The sequence below is a fragment of the Camelus bactrianus genome, chromosome 33, assembly GCF_048773025.1.
Source record: "Camelus bactrianus isolate YW-2024 breed Bactrian camel chromosome 33, ASM4877302v1, whole genome shotgun sequence".
Taxonomy (NCBI): domain Eukaryota; kingdom Metazoa; phylum Chordata; class Mammalia; order Artiodactyla; family Camelidae; genus Camelus; species Camelus bactrianus.
In genome coordinates, this window is record NC_133571.1 from 5772833 (window position 1) to 5790575 (window position 17743).

A 17743-nucleotide genomic window follows, 5' to 3' on the forward strand; every position below is an offset into this window, starting at 1 on the left:
TATGGAGATTCCTCAAAAGACTAGGAACAGACTTACCATATGACCCAGGAATCCCAGTCCTGGGCATATATCCAGAAGGAACCCTACTTCAAAAAGACACCTGCACCCCAATGTTCCTAGTAGCACTATTTACAATAGCCAAGACATGGAAACAGCCTAAATGTCCATCGACAGATGACAGGATAAAGAAGCTGTGGTATATTTATACAATGGAATACTATTCAGCCATAAAAATGACAACATAACGCCATTTGCAGCAACATGGATGTTCTTGGAGAATGTCATTCTAAGTGAAGTAAGCCAGAAAGAGAGAAATACCATATGAGATCACTCATATGTGGAATCTTAAAAAAACAAAAACAAAAACAAAAACAAAACAAGTATAAATACAGAAAAGAAACAGACTCATAGACATAGAATACAAACTTGTGGTTGCCAAGGGGAGGGGGGTGGGAATGGACAGACTGGGATTTCAAATTTGTAGATACTGACAGGCATATGCAGAATAGACAAACAAGATTATACTGTATAGCACAGGGAAATATATACCAGGTCTTGTGGTAGCTCACTGTGAAAAAAAATGTGACATTCATGTTCATGTATAACTGAAAAATTGTGCTCTACGCTGGAATTTGACACAACATTGTAAAACGACTATAACTCAATAAAAAATGTTAAAAAATTTTTTACAATTTTGTCAACTATATCTCAATAAAGTTGAAAAAAATGAAGTTATACAAGTTACAGACTATGCATTGAGCAATAATATCAAACAAATGAAGCAAAAACAATGGGAAATTAAATGTTTGTAAGTGTTAAAAGCAAAGTTAGATGGGATTTAACATTAAACATCAAACTTTGTACCTACATAAACACACCTGTTTTTAAGCACCCATGTAACACTCATTTTAACTTATACTTTGACCACAATAATAAAAACACTGTAAATTTTCAAACAAAAAAAGTCATGCTACCTTATTCTAAGTAATCAAGTTATATATTAAAAAGACAAGAGAATGAAAGTACTTACCCCATCATTCAAAATTTGATGTCTAAAGTTGAAATCAGAACTAAGTTCATAGTGTTAATTAAATGCTTACATGGTTTTAGAAGAAAAAAAAAACTCTTCATTTAAGAAGTTGAACATGAAAAAAGAACTGTGAGGAAAATAGGAAACATAAGAAATTAGTGAATTAGAAAAGTATACAACTGTCAAATATAAGAAGTGATTCTCAAAAAAATTAGTCACATCTAATTCAAAGAGAACACAAGCAAAAATTAGAGAGGAAAACATAATTTAATTCAGTAAAAAAACGAGCTTGTAAGTCTGATAAGACCAATCAGCTTGGAAGAAATTTGGGGAGAAAGAAACTCAACTGCTTCTGCAAAAGCCTTCAGGATTTTATGATTTGTTGGTGATTTAGTTTCAAGAAGAGTTATTTCCCATTCGAAATAAACTGCTGCAGAAATAAAAACCAGGACCAGCTAGGATAGCAGCTAGGGGTTAAAGTGCCTATTATCTTCCAGACACTGACCTCAATGCTTTGCATACATTGTCTGAGAATAAGGTTGAAACCAATCTCATCAGAAGGAAACATTTAAATAAAAAGCTGAGAAATCAAATTTAGTTATATTTACAGAATCACTAAGATTATAAAGTATGTATTACTAATATAAAAAGAAATTAATGGATTTAATAAAAATATTTTAACTGATGTTAGAACAGCATCCAATTAGGCTGAACAGGTATTCCTAATATAAATGCTTAAAACACTATAAACAAAGCCAAAATTATACTTAAAATCCCTATTAAAATAAGGAATTTTAAGACAAGGAAGCCTACTTTGATCATTATTAGTTATACTGGAAGTACTAATTAGTGTAAGAAGAAATTGGAAAATTATTATTTTGAGATGATATATCCTTCCTTAGTAAATGAAAAATAAGCACCAGGAAAGCCATTGGCTCTAATAAAGTTCACTCAGTAAGGGGCCCAAATATAAAATAAAACATCAAATAGATTTCCTATAGTAATTAAGACGTGTTACTGGCACATTTTCAGAAAAAACAGACCAATGGAACAGACTGGGAGTCCAGAAGCAAACCCACACATATTCAGTTTATCAGCTTATGACAACGGTAACAGAGCAACATATTTGGGAAAGGATAGTCTTTCTCAATAAATGGTGCTGAGTTAATTGGATACTCAGGTGGAATACCTATTACATATGGATGGTTGATCAAAATACGAAAGGTTGAAGAATAAAACTCCTAGAAGAAAAACATGGTAAAATATTCAGACATTGGGTATGAATCTGAAAAAGGACTTGTATCTAGAATACAGAAAGACTACCTACATGTCAGTAAGAAAAAGACAGACGACCCAATACAAAAATAGGCAAAAGAGATAAACAGATACTCCATCAAAGGAGATAATCCAAATGCCCAATAATCTTTGGAAATAGTGTTCAACTTTTATCAGGAAAAAGCAAGTCAAAACCACAATGTGATACCAATATATACCAACAAAATGGCTAAAATGACAATGCCAAGTATTAACAATGATGTAGAACTGGAGCTCTCCTTACACCGTTGATAGTCATATGATTTGGTACAACCACTCGGGAAAACTGAAAAACCTGAGTAAGGTTGGATATATGCAACTCTATGAGCCAATTACCCCACTCCTAAGTATACATCCAAGTGAAAAGTATAATACATTCACCAAAAAACACGTATAAGAATATTTACAGCACTTCTATTTATAATAGCTCCAAACTAGAAATAATCTAAATGTTCAACTACAAAGCAGATTAACTGAGGTATAATAATACACTGAGGATAAACAGTGAACAAATACACAGCTTTGAGGATGACAACTGAATTAAGCACAACATGAATGGATCTCACAGTGTTGTGCAAAAGAAGTTAAAAAAGACTATATACTGCATAAATCTATTTATGCAAAGTTTAAAAAGCTAAAACTATGGTTTTAGAGGTCAGAATAATAATTACCCTTGGGGCTAGCAGTTCCTAAAGAAGTATCGGGGATTCTAGGGTACTGGTAACATTCTAGTCTTGATCTGGGTGATTAAGTGGATTTGGGTGTTTAGGAAATTCATTGAACTGTATAACTGAAGAGTTTGAGCACTTTTTCTACTTTATGCTTCCATAAAAATTTCACATTAACAAAAAAGCAATGATCAGTTAAAACAATGGAATGGAGAGCTCCATCAAAATAGCAACAAACCATATAATACCCAGTTTGGCAAGAAATTTATGAGGGTAACAGTAATTATAAAATTACTAATATATATACCATATTACCATTAGCTTCTTTCAGTAACAGTACACTCACAGGTTAACGTACTTCAAATAAATACTCCAATGGAATTTTAACTTGAAAAAGTGTAAGTGATTCTAAAGTTAATCTAATAAAAGGGATGAATACTTGAAAAAATAAGAATAGTTATAATGGACACAAAGTTATAATGGTTTAATCAATGGCATAAAATAACCTATACACTGTAGTATATTGTGTATGTATGCGTATAAATTTAATATAGGCCCCAAACCTTTGATTTTATACCTTTATGGTTAGTTGGGTTTCATAATTCAGAATATTTAGGATTTTTTAAAAAGTAACATAACGTATATATCATACCCCCGGTTGAATCTGAAACAGCACAGTACTAAGCACATTACTACCCCAGCCAAGTGTGAATATTCATACCAAATGAGATACTCATGTAGCTTCATGTCAAATCAGCTCAGGTTTTGCCTTAAAATGAGTTTTGATGTTAAACTTAAGGAAAAAATTGGTTGTCAGAACGTTTGGGATTTTAGAGTTGTGAGTAAAAAAGAGCGGGAATCAGTAAAGGATAAGAGCGATACTACATCATATATGTGTGTGGGAAGAACCTTATTTTAAGCAGTTATACTGAGTCAAGTGGTTAAACAGGGAAAACATGTATTCTTACTTCATACCAGGTACCAAAACAAATTACATATAGATTAGGAACTAACTCCTAATTTCAACAAATCAAGAAATAAAAGCCTAGAAACCAGTGATGATACAGTCGACTATATCTCTGGTAAGGGATAAGCAGGTGCTATGGAAGAAATGACAATTTCCTGGCAGGAATATAAACTGAAGTAATTTTCTGGAAGAATTCAGCAAAATGTATTGAGAACCTTAAAAAAAAATGTAAATTAACTTTTTGATTTAGTAACTCCACTCTGTAAAATGTCTCCTAAGGAAATAATTGACAACATAGATAAATATTTATTTACAAGTATGTTCACTGCTGTTTTTTTTTGATAATAGTCAAAAACTAGATAATGTGTGATATTATTTGAAGTAAAAAGAAAAGCATTAGGAGGTTATATTAACAGTTTAAATTAAGTTCAATTATATAGAAAAAATAGTTCAGGAAAAAAAAGACTAGTGAAATATACCAAAATGTTAACCAATATTTAAAAAGAGAAAAGTCTACTTAAAGAGAGAACATAATAAAGTCAAAACTTCATATATAAGTTCAAGAAGTTTTAAGCCTGAGGCTGAAAGATGGTGATGTGAAAAATGACGAAATGTAGAATACATAGCAACATGCTTTTGAAATTACTCCTTATCAAAGCTTAATCACGGTCCTCCTAGTAGTCATGACATCTAGACCTTGGCTGAATTCTGATGGATGCTTTACTCATGTACAATTTCAACACACTTACTAAAGGGTTCTAACAATATCCAGGGCTAACCTAATCAAATATTTTAATCACAAGACTTCTCAGACTTGGCATACAACTGACTACATTAACCACAAGTAATGTCCAAAATAAATAGTAATTATGTGTAGCTATAAAAGTAGCCCCAAGTTGTCTGTGGTATACTTTAACTCTGAAATGCAGTCAGCTGGGCAAGTGACTGTTAAAACAGATAGCCAGGTACAATACTTTACCTTAGTCCAGGACATCTGGACTTTTAAGATAAAATGGGGATTATGGTTTTGCTCTTGAACATGAATGAAAGCTCCAAATACAAGTGTCTTTGTGCTCTATCTAGTGGCTCCTGGCTAGTGAACTAAGACTCCTGAAGAAAGTCAACTTATTTTATTTTCATTGAATTCTCAGTACTTAGCAGATACAAATACGTATTAACTGAATGAGAAGAAAATCTGTAATTTTTCAGCATTATGTGAACTTCTGAAAAAGTAAACAGTTATTGACTTGCAAAGGAATGACTGCCAATATGAAGGAATTCAAACTTCTAAAGTTAATGAAAATATTTATTTAAACCTAACTGTAGTACAGTATCAAGCTGAGTTAAATAAACATTAACTGTATATTTAGTTCCTTAAGAATAGACCACTGCCACATCATAAAAATTTATTACAACACAAATTTCTTTCTGCAGTAAGGTTCAGCAATTAAGTCATGTTTTCCACACTGAGAAATGTTGTGTTAAGAGTAGGATGGATTTAGGTTTTTAAAGGCCCAGTACAAAAAAAAATGGTTGAGGAAAATGACTCTTTTAATGATATACACCTGTAGAAAAAACCCTTAATATACTGATATTTAACAAAACAGAAAGCACTTAAGAGAACATACTTTAATATCTAGGCACAATTGGTTAGGTATGAATTACAATTTCTGTTCTCATTTAAAGGTTTAAACCAATTCCTCAACTTGACTGATGTGTGGGGGTCTAATACAGAGAAGGCACCTCTTTCATTCTCCTTAAGGACTTTCTGAGAGTAAGTCTTTATCATACTTCAAGGGGCACAGAGACAATGTACTATATCCAAGTACAGCTATAGTTATTTAACATAGCCCATTTTAGGAGAAACTAAATTAAAATAGAAAACTATGATTTCTCTTTTTACATCTTATGATGGACATGGCTTTCTAAAAGAACAACAGATCATCCTCCACACAAGCTTTAACATAGAACACAAGATTTAAATTAAATGTGCATTGGTCACTACTATGTAAAAAGTTCTATGAATTAGTGCAATTCTTTAAATCCCCAGTATTTAGGGGAGAAGTATATACATACCAAGAAATCTCAACTACTACATAACCAAACTTTTTATGGCTCAATAGTCTAAATGCTTAAAGTTCTGAAAAAGATCTCAAAAATTATAAATAAAAGATCAGAACACTCAAATGGTTTACAAAATTTTCTCTTTAAAACAAAAGAGAACAGCACAACCAGAAGAAACAGTTAAAGTATAAAATTTCAGGAATATAATCTTTTCTGCAATTATAAGAAGGGATGGTTAAGTATTCACTCTAGAAAAAACCCAAATTGTTCATTTCTGGTTACTTTATTACCATTTGAGTTAGTTATCACTTTTGTACTAATTAGTGGCCGTGTCTTTAAAATGTCTTGTTGGATAGTTACTGAAGGCAGTTTATATGGAAAAGCATAATTTTCCCACCCAAAGTGAGAAACTACTCTAGATGAATAAGCCTCAGAATTAGAGATCATAAGAAGTCAAAAAACACAGTGTAAGAAGATTAGGTTGATTTAACCTCTATTTCAACAAGATTTACACAATATTTACAATATGCAATTGTCAAAAGCTATACAATTTTGCAGATTGGCTTTCCTTACATTTCTGCAAATGTTTTTGCCAAAATAAAAATATACCAAGTAAATCTATTTACAAACTAGGAAGCTGCTTCAGAAACAGCCATGGTTTAGAAATAAAGTGAAATTTCAGTACAATGAAAGAAAAGTGCAGGTCATGCTTTCAGATTCTGTCAATATCTCATTCCCTACACTCATAGTTTAAGGGATAGGAGTTTTAAATAGCTATGGTTCTTACACATTCAGAATATTTACTCATCATAATGCAATGATAGCAAAAATTTGTCCACATCCATTCCAGCTGGAAATGAACTGGGTAGCTTCTTTTTCTGTCAAAAAAAAAAAAAAAAAAAAAAAGAAAAGAGAAGAGAAGAAAGGGAAAGAGAAAAAAAGAAAAAAGAAACCCAAGTTAACACATTGAACTCAAACAAGGCCAAAAAGCTAGCTTTCTTATTAAGTATTATAGAATTTCATATTGGAGTCTTTCATATACTAGAACTTTTTAGTTCATTAGAATTTTAGTTATACAGAAAATAGAGACAACTTTTATAAATCCAAGGTTAATAAAATACACTTCAGTGGTACTTATACATTGTTTTAGAGCACAAGACATTATACAAATTTAGAGTGTATGAATGTTGAGACAAGATAGGACATGCTTTTTATAAGGTGGTCATTACTGCTGAACCATAAACCTTAGAAAGCTTTACTTTTCAAGTTTCAAACATTGATTATATGCCACTCTACAAACACTACACTTAGTCCTCACAGCCGTTAGGTAAGATGTGTGGTAACATGTCAAATGATGGAGCTGAGACTCAGAGAGGTTATGGGCTTAACAATGGCCACAGAAGCAATAGGCAGGAGATGCAGGAGTCACCCCAGGCTTGCAAGGAAGCAAAGCCAAGACGCTTTTCCTGATACCATTTGTTCCTGTATGACATTTTAAACCTTTCTTTCTATTTAGTCCACTTACTAAATGGCTAAACAGACTTAGGAAAAATAGCTTTCATTTATCAGTGCTAACCCTACATTACCTTCCTACATGGTTAAAGAAAAAACAGGTAAATTTAATTTTTATACTGCTCCAACACATTAACATTTGTAAGAGTCTATGGAAGAGAAGGCAGGAAATGTGGAAAAAACCCAAGATGGAGGAGTTGCAAAGTAGTTTGGTAATTCCACAAACAACAGTGGCTTCCCAGTTTTTCACGTGTTACTCTCCCTGCCAAAACTGGGGTCCTACCATGGCAGAAACAAAAACCTCCTTTTCCCAGGAAAGATGTTTATAAATAAATGACTCAGAATTGTTTTGGCAATGCTGTTTCACCTAGACAACTTCTGAGTACCACACTGCTAGAGAATGTATTTTGTCAATCAAAACTCAGAGCTGTCTTGACCAGAATGTTCAATTAGGTAGCTATAGCAAAAAATGATAAGATCTCAAATCTGAGCACCAAAGGAAGGGCAAGGAATAAATTTTGAAATTAAGACTTTCAAACTTGCCTTAATTTTCTTCTTTTTCATTGGTACTGATGAGTTTGCAAGACTTTTATTAGAAGTACGGGAGTTTCGCTCACGCTCATCTAATTCCTCAATTTTCCGCTTTTTTGTGGTGCCCCTTGAAGATGCTCTAAATTGTTGTGTATTGTCTTTCAGAGGAGTTGTTGAAGTAGTCCTCGAGATGGCCGCTCTGGAGAGAATCATTAATGTGTGCGCTGCCATGTTTACACTGTTTTCACTGCCTGTTTCACTGGCCGGGCTGCAGGCGGGCACGTCCGCGGTGACAGGAGGGACCATTACTTTGGGTGTGCTACTGTCTTCACTGAAACGCCTACTAGAAGGGACCTTAATACCATCTGTAGGTTCTTCTTTATGTTTTTCCGCTGCCCCTGAGCCAGGTGTCCGGGGTCCAGGCAAATCAGTACTATCAGTGAGTCTATTTACTGGGCTATGCCACTGGATGTCTTGTAGTAACATTTCTGTGCTATGTTTGGTGAGTGGGTTAATCAAAGAACTCGCAGACCTGGCTTGCTCTTGCTTTACATCTTTCCCAGGTACTCCTACGGAAATGACATTTTTACTGTTTGAGGGTGTGCCCTGTTTTCTGGTTAGCTCTTGCAATGAAGCAATAGCTTTCTCATTCCGTACACCCCCATTTTGTGGTCCATTAGACAGTTTTGGAGTTTCCGGATTTTTCTGCCTTTCCACATCGCTGCATAATTCATTCTCCTTGTTTGCTGTTGCTTTATGGAAAGACTCAAGTACAGTTCCTGTTGGTGAAACCTTCTTCTCTGACTGAGTCTCTTTCATGGCGCTGTGTCGGCTAGCGGCAGTCTCTGACTTAGACACAATCTTAGGCATAGGAGGCTTCTCTCTTTCTCTTTTGACAGCATTATTAGAAGGGGCTTTTAGGGTGGAGTACACAACAGGCGAGTCCAGATTAGAAAGCGAAATGTCATTCCTTTCTTTGCTCTGGGACACCATCTTATGGTTTGTCCCCTGTGTATCTGCCCCAGGAGAAGCAGTGCTATCAAAACAGAGCACACGTCTGTGGCTTTCAAATGGTTTGCTAGTTGGAACTATACTCTCTACTGAGAAGGGAACTGTGATTTCTTCCAATTTTTTTCCAAGATCTGTGGCCACATTTTTGTCAGAAACTTCAGTTCTACAAGGAAAAAAAAAGTTGTTTTTTTTTTTAAGCAACACAAAGAAATTCCTTATGCTTTTAGCTTGAGCATTCAAATAATCTACGATAGAAATTACTTTTATGCTCACCTTTGTGTGTGACATCCGACTAACTGACTTGATGAATCCACCAAATTATTTACCTGCTTTCCTGGAATTATAAATAAATTAATTAGAAAAGAAAAACTTTCCTGAAAGTTTATTTCTCTGAAAGAAAATGCAATGGGCTACAGTATCAGACGACATGAGAAAAAATTTAAGCTATAGCTAAAGTACAAATGAAGTACTTTTCACATGCTGAGTTTAAAAAGCAGCTTTGTAATATATACAATGTGGTCACTCATCCAATTTGCTGAGGATATAAGTATAAACATAGAACAAATGACATGCCTTAACTTCAGGCAAGTATGAATACAGACTTTGGATCTACGAAGTTTAATGCTCAATGTGGCACTGAAGGGTACTACTTAGATCCAAAAAGTTACTTAAGCAAGGTATTAATGCCTGTTTTAAAATTTTGCCCATTTACCTGTCATGTTTGCAATCCTATGTCACTCATAGCACATGCTCTGGAATTTTAACAGCCGTATTTTAATTTCTATGGACTTAAGAGTTTATGTGGAAGGGCAGTAAGATATGACGCTAGAAACAAGAGCAAAGACGAGACTGCGGAGGACCTTGTGTATTATGCAAAAGGTTTTATAGAGAATCCTTAAGAGTTTTAAATAGGGAAGATGCATGAATAGATTTGTTTTAGGAAGATACTTTGGCAGTAGTATAGAAGATGAACTGGCCAAGAAAGAAACCTGGAAGTAGGAATTGTAGTAAGCAGAGGAGGTTTCTGAGGAAGAGGTGAGACTCTGAAGAGTCTGAAGATCCTGAGTTATATAAAGTTAAGAAAGGGAGGAGTGTAGTAGTTTAGTGGTGGTTCCATAAGCCACCAATAGCATAAATTGTTAGAGGGAAGTAAGTAATGTAAGGTAAGAATGGAAAATGTCCAATGTATCACGCAGAATTAGGAGGCCACAGGTGACTTTAAACAGTTTTAGTGGAAACATGAGAAAGGCCAATAATGTGGATGAAGAATGAATGGGAGGGAGATGATAGGGGTTGGGGATTAAGGGTTCGCAGTTGGAACAAACCTAAAGGAATGGCGGGAATGATCCCTGTAACTGTAGTTGGACAGCCACAGAGGGAAGGAGCCAAAAAAAATAAAAGCTAAAGATTAAGCTTGGAGATAAAATCATTGGCCTAGAGTGAGGAAGATGGTGACTGGATAGATTTGGGAAGACCTGTGAAAATCTGAAACAGTTTGAAGGAGGAATGGGAGAGAAAGAAGACAAGTAGACTGAATTTAAAGTGACTGCTAAGTGGCAGTGAGGGTGACATAATTTGAAGTGTGATTGAATGGCACCACTGCTAAAGCAGTGCTGAGAAGCTGAGGTGTAAAGGCAGAGGGGTGGCTGGTTGGAGAGATCCAGGGCTAGAGGGTATCAAGTAGACACAGCAGAAGAATGTGACTATGAAGGTGTTAAAAGTCCTAGGAAAAGTGGCTGATGCAGTGGGTGGTGGGGTCCAGCCTGGAGAGGGAAGGAAGTGAACCCAGAAAGGAAGTGAAAGTTCAGATGAGAGTAAGGATACAAGTAATAGGAGCTCTCACTGGTTGGAGAGGTTCAATGGACATAAGGAAATGAGAATATTTTGAGAGAAGTTCCCTTTACAAATTGTATAGGTCTAATGAGAAGTAGTGAAAAATGAAACATGAAGCTATGGGAGAGGTTGGGTGAACGGAAGATTAAAAACTTAGAAGTGAAGGGGGTCAAAAATTCTGAGAGTTGGGGTGTTGTTACCTTAACAACATGGGCATTCTGTCACTCATGGAGACAGGAAAGTCTGAGGGAGAGAAGTCTGAGAACTTGGTGCAATGATCATCAAGGCCCTGAATGACAATCTCGTGTTACTTCATATATGCTGTCTTTTACTGGACTGAAATGTTTAATTCTGAATTAGTCAGCATTATCAAATTTTTCCATTTATAAATTATGCCTTTTTCATTTTTCAAAAGCAATCCTTTTATCCTACAGTCATTAGGATGTTAGTTTCTTACATTTTCTTTTATTGTTTAATTGTTTTGCTTTTTGTTTTTAAGTCTTCATCATCTTGGAGTTCATACTTCTGTATATGGTATGAGGAAGAAATCTATTTTTTCCATGTAATACATATAATAGCCAATAAATTTCACTTTTTGAACAATCCATCCTGTCTCTTCTGACTTCTGATGTTACCTCCATGACCCACAAGTTCCTCTAAATATATGGTCTCTTTCTAAACTCTGTTTTCTTCCATTTGTCTTTTTTTTTTTTCTAATTACTGGAAAAAAATCTTTTAAGCAAAGGTTGGACAATCAACTGTTAGGAATGTTATTAGTATTAAAAAGATATTGCTGCAAACAAATGAGTACAGAGACATAAAGGTGACACGAATGAACTTAAAAACACACCTGTACAAGGCTTGCTTTTTAGTCCCTGAGTCTTCTGAGATTTTGGAGGGATGGGGAACTGAGGGATACTTCTATTGCATACAGGTGCTGCCAAAGGCATGTGAAGGACCTAGAAGAGAAGAAGCCATTAATTAAACTTTGTTTGAAAAGTGGCCCAAGCCATTTTCAGTTCTTAAATCTTACCTGCCGAGGAGGAGCAGAAAAGGTATTTCCGTTCTGTCCAACCACAGATACAGGTATCATTCCCACCATTCCTTGAAGTACAGGTTGGACTGGAGAAGCAATTATAATGGCAGATCCTAAAAAAACCCAATTCTCAATGAAGTGAGATTTTCTTTCATAAATACAAGACGCCAAAGTGATGATTAATTTCAAATAAATTCTATAAAATTATAATACCTTTTTCATACTATCTACTCTCCTTTTTAGAAAATTAATTTAGGGACAACAGTAAGGCTAACAAATTAAGAAAAAGTCAATCTGAATATTCAAGTAGTCTTGTGGAATTAAGTCAAGGTAAATATTATGAGTAAGCATAAGACTATACAGCTAGGAAGTCACATTATAGTTTGATTCCTCAAGAACGAACAGTGAAATTGATGAAAAAATGGGTAGTGCAGGTTTCAAGTCTCAATCTTTTACCAGAAAATTAGGGTCCTAACTGAATACTGACAGTCCAAGACTTGCTCACAACCCCAAACTACTATCTCAATGGTATTTCTCAAAAAGCATCCAGATAAGTGAGCAACCAGTGAAAACTATGGGGGAAAATACAATGTTTATACAGAGAAGTCAACAATATAGCCTACGGCTATCATAATGCAACCCTGCCCTGTAAGGGAATCTTGTCCTAATAAATTCATTACTGTTCCTTTCAGGGTGACCTTACTTTCATGAACACCTACCTCAGTCTCTCAAATGCCTACCTATACTTGTGTGGCTTAAGACTTCCCTTCCTTTTACTCCAGGTACCATCTTATTTCTCTAAGCTTCAGCTCAAGTCCCACATTTTCTACCAAATCTGACCCCTCCTTTAATCTTATTTTTTGGGGGGGGAGGGGGAAGGAATTAGGTTTATTTATTTATTTATTTATTTTACAGGCGGTACTGGGGATTGAACCCAGGACCCTATGCCTGCTAAGCATGCGCTTTACCACTTGAGCTATACCCTCCCCCACCTTTAATCTTATATTAAACATCACTTTAAATAGATCCATCAGGCTTAATATTTATTTGCTGATATTTAATCTGATTTTATTGCAGCCTAAATGTAAAAAAAAGAGGGGTAAGGAGCTTGGGAACCAGTATATAGGGAAGTGTAAATGAATGTGCCATAAACTCCACCCTCAAGGAGCATACAACCAAGAACCACTTCCATGACAGGCATGTCAAAGACTAACTGCATATAAAATGCCGTATAGTAACTGCCGCAAGTACTCTATAGACAAAGAATTCTGAAGAATTCTCAGAAGTGGAAGACCGTGAGAAATTACAAAGGGTATTATGGAGGGAGAAATTCAAGTTATGTCTTCAAAGTCTCTCCAAATAGGTAATACATTCCTTGAAGACTAAGGCGATAACAGCTATTTAAGAAAAACCTCCTACAACACTGTGTTTTATTAAGTATATAGCTATTTGATGAATCAGCCTTTTTTTCTCTCTCTGTTTTGTAGCCGAGGCATGGATTGAGAAGCAACTATGGAAAGAAAAAAAGTAAAAAAACTAAACCACTGAATTCCATAGCTTAGCAGTGAATTAAAAAAAAAAGTTTGAATTAATCCATTAAGGAGGAGGAATAATCAGAAAATTTCTGAATCTTTTCCTGTACTATTTATCTATGATTTATGACCTTGTAGTCAGTAACTGCACACACAAGAGAAATCAGATCCCATTCCAGAGATGTTCTTCAAGTTACCTTGTGAAAAGCTGGGCGACACAGCTTGGTTGACCGCAAATACACTGTTTGACCTCGGTGGCGTCTGTAACTGCGGTGGTGGAGACGGAGTAGTCACAGGTGCAGAACTTCCAGGCAACACCACGACATTTGACTGACTGACAGCTGTTTCTAGGGCTGTTGAATCAGTTACACAGGTAGCTATCAGAATGTTATTCGAGTTGCCGAAAGTTGTGCTTGTAGCTGGCATCAACTGTATGTATCCTCCATCCTTGGAAACACATGGTGCAACACTGGCTGAAAAAGCAATGCTGTCGTCACTCTGAGTGTTGCTTACTGCACAGTGCTCAGGTCTGAGAGCTAAAAGGCTCTGGTCCACTGAGGCTGAATCCCCAATTCCCTCAGCAGATGCGACAGCACCTGCGGTTTCTTCTGAAGACAGGCATTTAACTACTTCTGCATTTCTGGCAGGTGATTTAGCAGGAGCAGACAGAATTATAGTTGGCAAGTTTTCTCCACTGATGCTAGAAACAGCACTGTTCAGTTCGGTATCTGAGGAGACAAACAGATCATCACTGATGATAATTTTGAGAGAGACTATATTCGATGCGTCGACCTCTGTTGAGCTGTCACTAGCAGGTTTATCATCAGTATTGTGGGACTCAGGTTGAGAATCTCTCACTGAAGAACACACAGATTCTGAAGGAAGAGAATGTGCCTCTTCTATAGCATTACCTTCTGGAGGCATCAACGTGACCTCCTCGCAGTTATTTTCACCTAAAGAGAGAAAGATACTATCCCCATCTTCTTTTACAGAAGATGAAGGCTCTTGTGAATCCAAAGCGACTTTCTCAGACTTGGAGGGCTGAGTTTCATGTACTGCAGGATTTAACTCAACAGAGGATGAATCATTAGATGGTTGTTTAACTGAAGATACTGAATCTCCAAGATGACTTTCTACTTTTTGTTCAGATACAGTTAAACCTGAACTTTCAACGGACAAAGGTAATATTTTACTCTGAAGTGCAGAATTATCTTGGCAATCTGAAAGTTGCTGTGATGCAACTGGTAATACATGATTAATTTCAACTTTATTCTGATAAATTTCTCTAGAATCTGGTGACTTGGAATCATGGAAATTAGTTGTAAGTTTTCTTGTATCATCAGAACTTTCACTAAATTGACTTTTTTTACATGGTTTTCCACTTAATGGAATATTCTGGGATAAAAGTTGAGAAGTTTTCCCAGAGAGAATTAAGTTTTCATTGTTAGTCTCACCACCAAGGGAAACAAATGACGTTATTGGTATATCAGACTGATCAGGCTGTAATCGAGATTCATTCTGTGCATTTGGAGACAGAGAATTCTTTTCAACTTCCAAAGCCATTTCAGTTTCAGCGGACATCTGATTGGTGTATAATTCAGCACAGTGCTGATTACATTCAGCATCAGAATGTACTCTTTGGTTAAAGTCATTCAAATTAGGCACAGACTCAAAGGGTATATCAAGGTTACACTTCTGTTCAGTAGGTACAGCTGTCTTAAAGGCCTTTTTCTGGGCGCCAGAGCTTATCTGGGAAAAATGCTCCTGGGCTTCCTGTCTAAGCTCATCATGGTTGCTGCCATTCTTCAAAGCATTTGATGCGTCTTCATTTTGATAGGATGCACAAAACGGGGGCTGACCAGACTGATCATCTGCAAAATATCAGGACGGTAGAAAGATACTGTGAGAATGTACAGTTTCTGAGGTAGTCATCTTCACTGTGAAACCTATCTTGCCGAGGAAGTAACTAATCTTTGACATACCAACAAGTCTGATAAACTCTCCCTCTCATTTTTTGAGTATCAAAAAACTTACAGGTAATTTTCTTACTCTGATATTTTTCTAAACAAGTGCCAAATTGGTTTTCGAGCTTTTTAAAAAACAGATGACATAATGAAGGTAAAAGGATATAGGTTTAAGAATATTTAATATGTACCAATATATAAAAAAATTGTCTCCAGTTTTTTTTTTTTTAAAAACAGCTGACTTTTCAACTCCTATCATTTCTTTTGACCAGACTTTATCTGATATTTTTTTTGAAGGTAAAATGGGGCCAAGCACATTCTGCACGATTGACATTTGATGTAACTGTGTGCTTTTTAACATTCAACACATATTTATTGAAGGTCAACCATATGATTGGTACTGGGATACAAAGATGAATGACCCAGTCTCTGCCCTTGGAGAGAGCAATCTAGTTAGGGAGGCAGATACAGAACAGAAAGTCATAATAAAACATGGTAAAAACTACAGTAGTATAAGAACAAAAGGGACCTCCTCCTGCATACGGGATGTGAGAAAGTGTTATAAAAGAGGTATCATACAAGGAGATTTTGACAAATAAGTGACTACAAATAAGCTGGAAAAAGATGAAAGGGCATTTGAGAAAATACCAATATACTGTGTCATAACATCATTCAGTTTAGGATAGAAAATATTAGCAATTAATAATATGAAGAATACTGAGAAAAATCCAGAACAATGTATATAAGCTGTCGTATTATTCTGTTAATATGACACTGGTAAAATCATATCGGGGGTAGAACACATGTGAACCCTTATTAAGAGGAGATCAGCAGAAAGCACATGTAGGCCACATAAATTCAGGGGGTAGGCAGTTTCAACAAAGTGGGAAGACTGAGAACACAGGATTTCAAGCTTCATTCTGTGCAGGGTGGAGCCTCCCTGAAGCACAGTCTTCCACACGTAACACATGTGAGAAAGACACACCCTACTACAACTCAGCCTAAGAAGAAATGACGAATTGGGCTTGGATATAGGTGAAGGCCTCAGAGTAGGAATGTAGTGTGAGACATTCCAGAAGTCGTTTTTGGAAGACATGATAGTGAAACTTGGAAGCCATCAGGTTTTCTGAGGGACCTGAAAGGAGTAATGACATTTAAGAAAAGATCTGTTTTTGCATAGTCTGCTGTAGACAGAAATGGACAGAGGTGGTACTAAAGAGGCATAAAGTTTAGCAAGTGTGAGATGCCAGGATAATGTGGGAGAAGCCAGGACGATGGTTATCCCTGAGGAACAGGGATGAAGGGAACAGTGATGGGGAAGGGATACGAAAAGATGTTGTGTGATGCCAGGGGCATTCTAGTTTTTGACTTGAGAGATGGTTCTATGGGTATTCTCCCTCATTCATAAGTAGTTATTGGGGACAATTATGTGCCACACTGGTACCATACTGGTATTCTATGGGAAACAGAAATGTAAAGAACCTACTTACTGGGCACATAGGAATATGGCTTGAAACCTCATAAAATCCCTAATTCAACACTATCACCAGAGTACACAATTTCCTCTAAATAAGTGAGATATGATACTGATCAGTCATCTATGCTTGCTTACTAGGCAGGGTGATTAATACCACAAACCAACCTCATATATTGGGGATTTAAATACATGTCTCAAAAAAATTATGTTCAATGTTTTAGACTTTGGTTCAATCGATCAACACTGTTAAAACTGGACTGTGTATGTCAAGAGTCTACTGCGTCATGAAAGAATGAGTACTAAAAATTCACCTTTTAGTCAAAAGAAATAAAGGCTTGGAAGTAATTTTTTTTTTAAATGAAGGGAGAAAACTTATAAATACAAAAATGACCTATATGGGTAATTTGAACAACTTTCAAATTAAACATTTTCTGCCTTTGAGACTTTGAGACTGGTATTAGTATTTAGATTGATACTAACAAAAGCAAATTCTTACCAGATTCTTCGGTTTCAAAAGAACCTTTAACTGCTAGATTAGTTTCACCTGCTAAGACTACATTCGGATTGGTTTCCATATGCTGACTGGAAATGCCTTGTGATGTATTTTTATTATTCTTTGTTTTACCTGTTAAAAAGGGAACAGGGAAATAATTGGCTAAACGACCAGAATAAAAATGAGCATCAGTTTAATGCAGTTTGATAGGGGTCAAGTAAATGTTAAAGTCTGTTTTTAATTACAGTCCTTCGATGCTTTTAACATGTTACCCTGTATATCACTGACTGGTACAATTTTTCCACTGGACC

General features: G+C 35.8%; 1 protein-coding gene across 2 annotated transcripts in view; it reads right to left on the bottom strand.

The window, feature by feature from the left end:
* Window positions 1-5249: 5249 nt before the first annotated feature.
* Window positions 5250-17743, bottom strand: part of NPAT (nuclear protein, coactivator of histone transcription) — a 44044-nt gene continuing 31550 nt past the window's right edge. For both annotated transcript variants that reach the window (XM_010969275.3, XM_045506116.2), the window contains 7 exons: window positions 17436-17564; window positions 13696-15369; window positions 11964-12079; window positions 11781-11889; window positions 9371-9431; window positions 8099-9260; window positions 5250-6921 (listed from right to left, as the gene is read on the bottom strand). In XM_010969275.3, the coding sequence (XP_010967577.2) occupies window positions 6844-6921; window positions 8099-9260; window positions 9371-9431; window positions 11781-11889; window positions 11964-12079; window positions 13696-15369; window positions 17436-17564 (3329 nt within the window). In that variant the 3' untranslated portion in view covers window positions 5250-6843. The remainder of the gene's footprint in view (window positions 6922-8098; window positions 9261-9370; window positions 9432-11780; window positions 11890-11963; window positions 12080-13695; window positions 15370-17435; window positions 17565-17743) is intronic.